At 37.4% G+C, this 10,401-nt stretch overlaps 2 protein-coding genes across 3 annotated transcripts in view; one reads left to right on the forward strand and one right to left on the reverse strand.

The window, feature by feature from the left end:
* Window positions 1–2,686, forward strand: part of LOC111859633 (formin-2-like) — a 38,993-nt gene extending 36,307 nt beyond the window's left edge. The window contains exons 17-18 of one of the 2 annotated variants that reach the window (XM_072709590.1): window positions 2,065–2,146; window positions 2,551–2,686. In XM_072709590.1, the coding sequence (XP_072565691.1) occupies window positions 2,065–2,146; window positions 2,551–2,577 (109 nt within the window). In that variant the 3' untranslated portion in view covers window positions 2,578–2,686. Of the gene's footprint in view, window positions 1–2,064; window positions 2,204–2,550 lie in introns of those variants that run through there. The other variant, XM_072709589.1, reaches the window with a different exon arrangement.
* LOC111859626 (gremlin-2-like) lies at window positions 1,477–9,098 on the reverse strand. The gene is made up of 2 exons (XM_023842468.2): window positions 8,850–9,098; window positions 1,477–4,879 (listed from the first exon to the last, which is right to left on the reverse strand). The coding sequence occupies exon 2, from the start codon at window positions 4,875–4,877 to the stop codon at window positions 4,377–4,379; it is 501 nt and encodes a 166-aa protein (XP_023698236.1). The 5' UTR covers window positions 4,878–4,879; window positions 8,850–9,098; the 3' UTR covers window positions 1,477–4,376.
* Between the last annotated feature and the right edge of the window lie 1,303 nt (window positions 9,099–10,401).

The raw sequence follows: 10,401 nt of genomic DNA on the forward strand, positions 1-10,401 counted from the left end.
GTTCATTTATTTTTAATGCAATTTAATTATCACAACACCACTTGATATGCTGTTTATTCAGAGAATATTAGATTAGACAGTTACATTTCAAATGGTTTCCCAAATTTTGAGACATATAATAAGATTTGAGCAAAAAATTTGTGAAGGTGATTAATTGTCATTGGTGACACAGCACAACACGCAGTGCACAACAACAAAATGTGTCCTCTGCATTTAACCCATGCGTGACATATTGACACCACAAAATAATTATTCTGACATAGTAAGGGGACGTTTTTTGTTTATTTTGTTCATTTTTATTCAGCATTATGAGAATGAATCAATTTGCCAAAATTCTGCTTGTAGCTGCATTGTGTTGCACTAGTCAGAATACTGGTTTAAAGTATCCTCGTATTCTCCAGCATTTGTTTGCGATAAAGCAACTTCTTAAGAGAATAGTATGACTGATCTGCTCACTGTTGAAATATCGTCTCCTTCCTGGCAAGATATCTGTAAACTATCTGTGGAAAAAAAAAATCACTGAGGTCAGAGTTGTTAAACTAAGTGGATTGCCTTCAGTGAATAAGACAGAAGCTCTTTGTTTTGACAGCTAAATGTGGAAGATGTAGCATTCCTGAAAGTCTATTTCAGCTCCTTGGACATTCAGCGCAGCGATGAAGGTATTAGGTTTAACACAGCGGTGCACTTATCTCTTGTACTGCTCCCAAAGAGAATACCATCATAGAGACCAAACAGGATGCTCAGGTCATAGGCCATGGTTCCGCTACTCATGTATTTCATATGTGCAAAAAAATCCATCCATCAATCCATCCATCTATCCATGTTCAACTGGGGAGAGTCACAGTGAAATTAAAATATGATCGCGTATATATAGGAAACAGAACACCCCAAGAAGTACTACACCCCACACACAGAAAATAAGGTTTGCATTTGTTATATTTATAATTCATATCCTTAGCAAAGACATTTGTGCACAATTTTTATTTAACAAGAAATCAGGAAATTGCTTTATGTTTAGATTGTTTGGCTTAATTGGGTAGCTAATTATTACTATATTACTAGGACAGATCAATAATGACCCAATTGCACATATACTTACACAAATTTTTGTATTATATCAATTTTTGCTTTTGCATGGAAATGTTGAACAAATTGAACTGAGGCTTTCCAAGCTCAGCACTTGAATTCATGTATGTAAAATATCGTTAGAATTTTTGCTCTTATATCACGGAAATAGAGTGCTTTATATCATTCTCAGTATCTGTGTAATTTTTAATTTTGGCTTTATCTATTGCACAAAAAAAATGTAGAAAGATAAATGAAAGCTCTGGCATTTTCTCTTTCAAGGAAATGGCAGTTAATGTCCCAGTGTGGTTTGGAATATACTGTTGAGAAAGCTGTGGATCCGGAATGCCAGTGAGCCTGGAACCATTCACACTATTCAGAACTTGGAATAAAATATGCTGGAGAATGGGCTTCTGGTTTTATATATTTAATAATATATTCGCCATATTCACCAATATACATGTCAGGACAACATTTAATTTTTAAGACACAAAGCACCTTACACTATTTAAATTGCACTTATACCTCTGTTAACTTTATTTATATCTTATTATATCATATCTTATTAGTGTGTGAACACTGGCATGTTATACAAAATGCATTAGCCGATATCTGTGTTATATTTGTGGGGACTAAAGAACAACAGTGTTTTCACATCATAACCAATCACTTCCAGTTCTGACAACTTTTTCAGATAGAAGGGCCTCTTGTAATCATTCATTTGGCTTTCAGCTTGTGTCCTGTAGTATATATTATTTCACCTACTGTACCATATATATATTTTCCTAATTTGTGATTTGGTCATCAGTATTTAATCTCAAGTGAAGTCAGAGGAGCATAATCCCATGGTATTATATACACATACATACAGTACATACATACATACATATACATACATATTATGTCACTGATTTTGTTAAACCTTTATCTTCATAAGGTCGTCAGAGACTCCTCAATTAAGAAAAACAGACTAAAAATATAAAGTAATGGTCTTTTCAGATTGAAAGTAGCAGAGGAATGCTTCAAGCAAGCCAGAGAAAAATCTTCTTACAGTGTCAAACCCAAGCACGCATCTGGGATCGTAAGTGGCATAACCATTCCTTTACCTCTTCCTTATGTGTTACTCAGAGATGGGTAATTCAGGTCCAGAGAGTAAAAGTCCAGACCGGGATTTTGTTTCAACCAACCAGTTGGTCATAAAGAGTCACAGTCACGGAGTATTCAACTGGTTGGTTGAAACAAAATCCCGGTTTGGACTTTTACTCTCTGGACCTGAATTACCCAGCTCTGGTGTTACTGATGTAATTGCTTGAAGACCAAAACACATTATCAATCACGGTATAATTTTAAAACAAAGATGTAAAAATTTGTATATGATTCACACTGAATTCACAAGTACAACATACTGATATACAACATTAGCTATAGCTGAGCTTTAAGCAACTTCAGCAAGTACAACAAATGCTTCTTTTCTGTCTTTCACAGAAAGCAAAACTGAACATGATGATCTGAGTGCCAATAACCGTGGCTGGTGCCTTGTGTCCTTTGGATATGCTGCTCGTTGGTGAAACATTGTATCATCTGAACACAACTGATAAAATTCAGTTAGAAGCTGGACTACACATTGAATTACATAAAGCACAAAAGCCACTTTATTCAGAACAACACCAACTAGACCTTTCATCTGCTGTTATTATATTACTACTTAGACCTTTCAAATTTTTCTTAATTTTTATTTAAAGCTTTGGGCTGAACCAAGGTACTAAGAATGTTATGGAAACAAACACTGAAAATGTACTAGCAATGATGCAGAAATGAATGACTGCCTGCTTTGAACTCTAAGTTGTTTTTTCTTTAATTTCTATTTAATTTCAGTTTTTATATATATAAAATCACTGTCATACTAATTTCATTCACAGTGCAATTAAAAGAATGCTGGACTTGAAGTTAAATCACAAAATATTTGACTGTAATTTACCCACAGTTAAATAGTTTATCCAATGTATACTGTCCAAAGGTAAATTGTAAAAGGTAAGGATGCATAACAATCAGTTCTACGGAAAGAGAAAAGAATTATGAGGTTTTTATTTTGTGATATGCCTTAATTTCAAAGAAATTAAAATAAAATGTAACTGAGGTGTTATTAAGTCCTATGAAAAGTAAACTAGTAACCAGAAGGAGCTGTCTGCTTGGTGCTACACTGATTTCAGTAGCTATATTTAGAGGCCTTAAGATTTTTTTGTTTATATTTTAATGCAATGCACTATTATATACCGCTTCTCACCAAGTTTTCGTTTTTGAGGAAATGTAGTTTGTATAACCGCAAATAAAATATGCATTCAATTACATTTAACATAAATTTTGCACGTTTCATTCTGCACTGAATAGCATTTGCTTAAAACAAAACTGATCTGTGTTTTTCACAAATTAGTACTACCTGGCATTTAGGGTTACTTAATAGCATTGTTTTATATTGCTCACATTGTATTAGTCCTACAATATAACAATACAGGCTGAGTGTTTTGATTAATAGTTTATATACTGTGTGTGTGTGTGTGGGGTGGGGGGGGGGGGTACTATCAGTTTTCTAGATTTGAGTAGATTCTTGTATGTATTAATTGCCTCACTTGAATAACCCTTGGGCCAAAGGTGTCTACTAAGTAAATGAAGATGTAAACATAGATTAAATTAAGTATAGATAAGGCTTTGCAAAAAAACGTGACTGCTGTGCATTGAACGTGAATAGTTTGTATACTAACATTCCCAAATCTTTTATACACTTGCCTTCATCAAATGTTCTTGAGTATATTGGAGTAAAATGCTATCTTAGCATTTCAGTTTTAGTACCATTTTGGAAATTTTACTTCACCTTACATGTCTGGATGTAATTCACAGACAAATATAATGATTCAAAGTACCAATAATCCCTAGTCATCACAGAAGATGCAAATTTCTACAGCATGAAGCACATCCACTACTCCATTGTCAGATGAATCACTGATTATTGCACTTGCATAACAATATAGCTTTTAAAACATATATATTTCATATTTTTATTGTCATACATTTACATGACCAAGAAAGAAGACTTTCAAGAAGCTACCTAAAAATCCTACTTGTGCATGTTCATCTCTCCAGCAGCAATCCTTAACTGTAGTCTCTGGGTGTTTTTCATCTTCAAAAAGGGAGATTGACTTTATATATAGCAGGTAAATACAGAATAAGTTCTTGATCTTCTTTACCAAGACTCATAAGACATCTCCTTTGAGAAGAAATGGTAGGTGTGCCGGTTTGGTTGTGCAGCGAAGCCCTCACGGCTTGTGGATTTTTGGGACGTCGGTTGAAATGCAGCGACATTGTTTGACCCGATGTATCTTGAGATGGCGGAAAGGGGGCTGCAGGCCGGGGCATTCAAGCTCCACCATGAGGGTGGCAAACTTGTGTGGTCGGCAAAATGCGCATGACTGGAAGGCCTCTTGGCCCTTCCGGATGTGTTGTGGGATATAGAAGGAGTTGCACTGGCCGTAGCAGAAGCGGTTCATGACCGTGAAAGTCCGGCAGCCATCTTCGGCCACCGTTTGCCGCAGTGGCCGAGTCTTGCACCAGTCGCTCCGTAGGTACTTTCGCTCTGTCACCACCAGAGCCTCCTGGCTAGAAGCCAGAACCTCCGGCTTGTGTGCCTGACTCTCCAACACATTTCCGCTACCTTTGTAGGGTGAGGGAATAGCACTCTGCGGTCGATTCCTTCTGGAATCCGCTGGTATACAGAGGAGTCCTGCCAGCAGGACAGATACTGCAAGTTTCCAGTACATTCCTCAAAAAAAGAAGATGCAAATTGTAATTAGCAGTTTTTAAATGCAGCCCACAGCTCAATTCACATTTGATTCTAGAATAAAAAATATAACATTCCTCGAGCAAACATATTTGGTCTTGGTATAATATCATTCAAAAGATACTAAAGAACAGCCAAAGCTCTTGTAGCTTTCACAAGTTGACCCCTCAAATAGCATTCTAATCGCAATTATCCTACATTCACCTACAGTTACGTGACAGGAAAAGAAATTATAATGGTCAAAGAAACTGTACATTTTCCAGTTTCTCACAGTGCTGCTAACAACAATATTGATCATGTATTTCAGCACCTTGGCCAAGTACTGGCCACACCACGACACCAGAAGAGCATTTGGGATGGTCAGTTGACCTTCTCAAAGATAAGGCCTGCTACAGATAACCTCATGTGCATTTTCAGAACTGCTGTTGTCAGAAGACATACTCTTGAAATACTCATCAAGGCGTGAATACCAACAGTTGATCAGAAAAATAAGCTGAGAAGAGTATATTTGGTGACTTTATGTGTTCTGATTTGTACATCAAAGTACATTTACTCCTTGAAATAAAAACCATGGGAGAATACCTATAGTTATTTTAAAGGCTTTTTAATTTTTTTAAATGAAAAAAGAAGTATTGTCAACTATATTTTTGTGATTTGTTTTCATTCATTTGGAGTGAAGAGACCAGCCTACACTTTTTCTAGGGGCCCAAAAAGAAATTGGAACTGAAACTGGAGATAATTGATTCAATACAGATTAAGTACAATTTGTCATGATCAGAGGTGGGTAATTCAGGTCGAGTGAGTCAAGACCAAGGTTTGTATCAACCAACCAGTTGAGTATAAAGAGTCTCAATCAGAGTATTTAACTGGTTGGTTGAAAAAACAATCCTGGTCCGGACTTTTACTCTCGGGACTTTAACCACATCTGGTCATGATTGGTGCTGATGCTCTTAAATCTCTAACAATGCAACCTGTGGTGTCACATTTAAAGATGTTACTGTAAATATGAAATGAAGGTTTTTGATCATGTTAACAGATATTACATTCTAAATATTGCATTATACATAGATCATGCATGTCCAGAGTATGTTTGGTAATGGCTCACCCATTTATTAAGAATATGTTCCTATGCAGAGCACAAATTTAATGTCCCCCAGCAAAAAATACGGCATGCCAACGTGCACAATAATTGACAGATTCATTGATATGATACAGTATGTGACGGCTGTGAAGATGACACAGTATTTCCATGCTGGGTAATAATTTAAGCCAGTGTTTCTTAGCCCAGACAACCAGACAGTCCACATGTTTTGCTCCCTCCCAGCACATTCTCGTTCCATGTGTTCTGTGTTCTTCATTGCTTGACTGTTAGGTTCAGGTGCACTGGGAGCTGGGAGGAAGCAAAATTACTGTATGGTCTGTCGGGGGATCCCAGTGGACTGGGTTGAGAAATACTCATCTAATGTTCTGCTCATTGAGTATGGACCCTCAAACTCCAAATAAATGGGATTATAGTGTAATTTGAAATTTATTAGGTGACCCTACAGCTCCACATTTCAAAATAAAAGTTTTTAAATCTCATTTTACACAGGGGAAAAATATGTCTTACTTTCAACCTTAAGATTAGGGCTTCAATAAACACTTGTTTTATGTCTTACTGCAATAGCAGGGATTCGATTGTTTAAGATAGTATTCAAACACTAGGAGGTTGTTGGGGCAGCTTTTGTTTCTGCAGGTTAAAACCTATGTGCTGGTCTCTAGAGTGTTGCTGGTTTGAATCCCACGACCATAGAGGAACCATATCGCTGTGGGGCCCTTGAGCAAGGATCTTAACTCCAAGAAATGCTCCAAAGGTGCTAGATAAATGACTGACCTCACACTCTGGGTCCTAGCTGTGAGTCTCTTAGGACAGTAACACATGCAAATAAAGAACTCTTACATAACTGTACTTGTACAAATAAATATCTTATGTTCCCTGAACAAAAGTAACATGAAATACGATCCCCAACGCAATTTAACTTTTGAATCATTTTTTATGTTAACCCAGAGTAGAGGAATTAAATATTATTTTTGGTGAAATGCTTTATCTTTCTTGCCTTATTAGAATTTTAGCAAGCAAGCAGAGTGCAGAAATACGTATGTAAATACAAACTTATAAAATACACATATTCATCGTCCATAAACCAATCCTGTTTAGTCTCAGAGGGGGTCTGGAACCTATCACAGGTAGAATAGGGAAGATGGTTTGGGTACACCCTGGAGGGGATGCCAGTCCATAACAGGACAAAGGTCACACTCTATGGGCAATTTAAAGATACTAAATTTTGCAGTTGAATGTTTTAGGACTGCAGGCGGAAATTTATGCAACACAGAGAGAACTTGTAAACTTCACATAAACCCCCGATGTTGAGAGACCCCAATTAGTGCTACGCTTGACATTGGACTACAGGGGGAAACTGGGGTACCCAGAGGAAGCCCATGCAAGACGGGGAGAAGATGCAGCCTCGACACAAACACAGATAGTGCAGAGGTAAGATTCCAGCCTGGGAGTCGGGCACTCACAGCCCTGCCTGCTGAGCCACTAAATCACTTGCACAAATGCAAATGTTAGTTTCTAAAATCAGGCAACTACCCAGATGCATTTTCCACCACCCTATAGAAATCACAAACATCAGTTTTCTAAACCCTTCACTGTTCTTTAGTGTAGCTCGAAAAACAGTATACATAGAAAATAAATTTACTTCAAAAATCAACTTAACTAAGATTAAAAAACATGCTAAAACTAAACTGAGCTATCGAGTTGAATTTCAATTTAATTATAATAGCTTAAATAAACAATTATACATATCCTTAAATTTTTTATTAAATTGCATGCATTTTATGGTTTTATGGACAAGTCGCAGTGCTAAAATTTTTATGTCCATTTCCAAACAAATCATCATGTATCCTAAGCTATAATTTATTTCTGGAGCAAATGTAAATAATTTATCGGCTAAGTATTATCTCCTACCCTAGTGACGTCACTTATTTTTTTATAAGTCAAGCTACATATTTTAAAATTTATCAAAATTGAATCATAAATGCTTGACTGTTAAAGGTTAAGATGGACAATGACCAAGCAATAATATTTTTAGTTGAGAAGAGTTGAGAGGAATTTCTGATAAAAGCCATATTTCTGGGTCATTGAATCTATTGAAATATTATCATACCAGAGAACTTTTATTGTGTTATTAAAAAGGGTCATCCCAAGCGTAACATGACAAGTTATCTCAGTGGCACAAAGAGAGGCAAAGCAACTGGATTGAATTTGACCAGCAATGTGTGTGTGGGACTTTTAGGAATATAAACTAATTGAGAAATAACTTTACATTATTTGTAATGTGGACATTGACACCATAAAGCAAAGGGCTTTATAAAAATCCAGAATTTGGGGGACTCTTGATGCTGAACTCAGGAGAATGCCAGCACTATAAACACATTACTCTTTACAGTACAATACAGCAAATACGGTCCACAGATTCTTTTTTGCTGAACTAGCTGACCATAGTAGGTAGAGCAATCAGCAATTAGGTGACAACCAACCATTAATCAGGTTAGAACCGCACTGAATCCCCATTGACTCTAACCAGACCTATTATTTTTCAGTTCCATCCGTATTAAGTTTCAGCTTAAAACGTTATATTGATAAATAGAATAGTGTTTCATCATTCCACAATGCTACTAATATTGTATTTTAGGCCACAAGAATAATTCAAATTCAATGATTTTTTTTTAAAGATATCTATATTGTACAGAAAAATGTATATTTGTAAGTAAACTTTAAAGGTTTGTTTCCATAAAAAAATTGTTTTAATATGGCATTAAAGTTTTCTTATACAATGACCATGAAAGAAGCAGGCTAAGTAAACAAGCTGTGGAATCTCACTTGGTAACAAACAGGCCAGTGACTTACCTATCGTTTACAGAGGGCAAACACTGGAGAATGTGGAGGGCTATTCGGCCTGGTGGCTGTCAGGTGCAGCTGTCCAGAGTTTGGGCCCCTGGAGCCAAAGGTGCAGTAAGGCCCATCTGAGCAGTAAGAACAGCAGCCGAGTGACGCCCGTCTGCCTCTCTGGTGCAGTTCAAGCCTCACGTCCAGCCCCACGCCGTCACCAGTGTGTGAATATTATCGCTGCCAGCGCGTTCCGATTGGCTCCGGACACTAAACACTCACTCTCTCCCCGTCTCTCTCTGTCTGGTCATATGTGTGTGTGTGTGTGTCTGTTTCACAGCCCCCAGCTGTCTTCCCTCCCACCCTACATCATTGTTACTCAGCTGGTCCTTTGAACACACTGAAGTGAGTTTTTTTTCTCCCTACGGCCTCCCCGCCTAACCTCCTCCATACGCCCTCACGCATAAAAACACGCACGCATACCCCTACACCACCTCTTCCCTCCCCCGGCCTGGCCCTTCAGTACACAGACACAGAGAGGAAGTGCCACAGAAGACAATCATCATTAAACCCAAAGCAGCGTCTATTCATCTTTATACAGTTCACTAATGGCTTTTCAGTGGCTTTCATGATTGATCATGGATTCATTTTTAAGCTCTCCACCATTTCTCAACTTGTTAACTTGTTGCTTTGCGTGTGCTCACACGGTACGTCGATCTTATTCTTTACTATAATGGAAAACCTCTCAGTGTAAAATTTTAGTGAATTTCATACGCACAGTTTGAAAGATAAGTTACAGTACGTTGAATGACTATCTTCTCTCACAATACAAGGACATGTCAAGTATGATCTATCATACGCCACAGATCTATTTATTGAAAGGTGCCCTTTTCATAAATTTTTCATTACCACTTATCCAATATATAGTCATGGTGACCCTAAGGACATTCCCGGGAATCACATGACACAACGCATGGGACTCCATAGATTGGATTTCAGTGCATCACTGGAGAAACACACACACAATTATAAGCTACAAGCCATTTAGAGCCATTTATTTGTCTAATTTCATCTCTTTGGACTGTGAGCAGTAACCAAAGCGCCTACTGAGGACCCACCAAACACTGGGAACACATGCAAACTCCATACACGCTTGGGCCAGTGGCTGGAATCGGGCCTCAAACCCTGGTAACGAGAAGCAGAAACATTATCCATCGTGCCACTGCACATAACAAATTTCACATACAGAATGACACATGTTCACTAATGGGGACACAGAGGTGGACACCAAATCCAGAAGATACTTTATGTCCTGGGTGGGAAAAATATCTTTGTGTTTAACTGCACTGTGTTCTTGGGATAGGCCAACTACCACCCTCTACTGGTTCTTCCTGGAATTACCTTTTTTAAAATTCCTTTTAATACCTTTTAAAATGCAACAATTTCCTCAGTATTTTATTTAATAAAAACTGTTCTGTTATACAATGCAACGTGTTTTACCTACATTTCACAGTTTCGCTTTCATGTGTAATTCACATTGTTTAGCCATTTTATGATTATTAGTTTACCAGTT

Source organism: Paramormyrops kingsleyae, chromosome 3, assembly GCF_048594095.1.
Source record: "Paramormyrops kingsleyae isolate MSU_618 chromosome 3, PKINGS_0.4, whole genome shotgun sequence".
Taxonomy (NCBI): domain Eukaryota; kingdom Metazoa; phylum Chordata; class Actinopteri; order Osteoglossiformes; family Mormyridae; genus Paramormyrops; species Paramormyrops kingsleyae.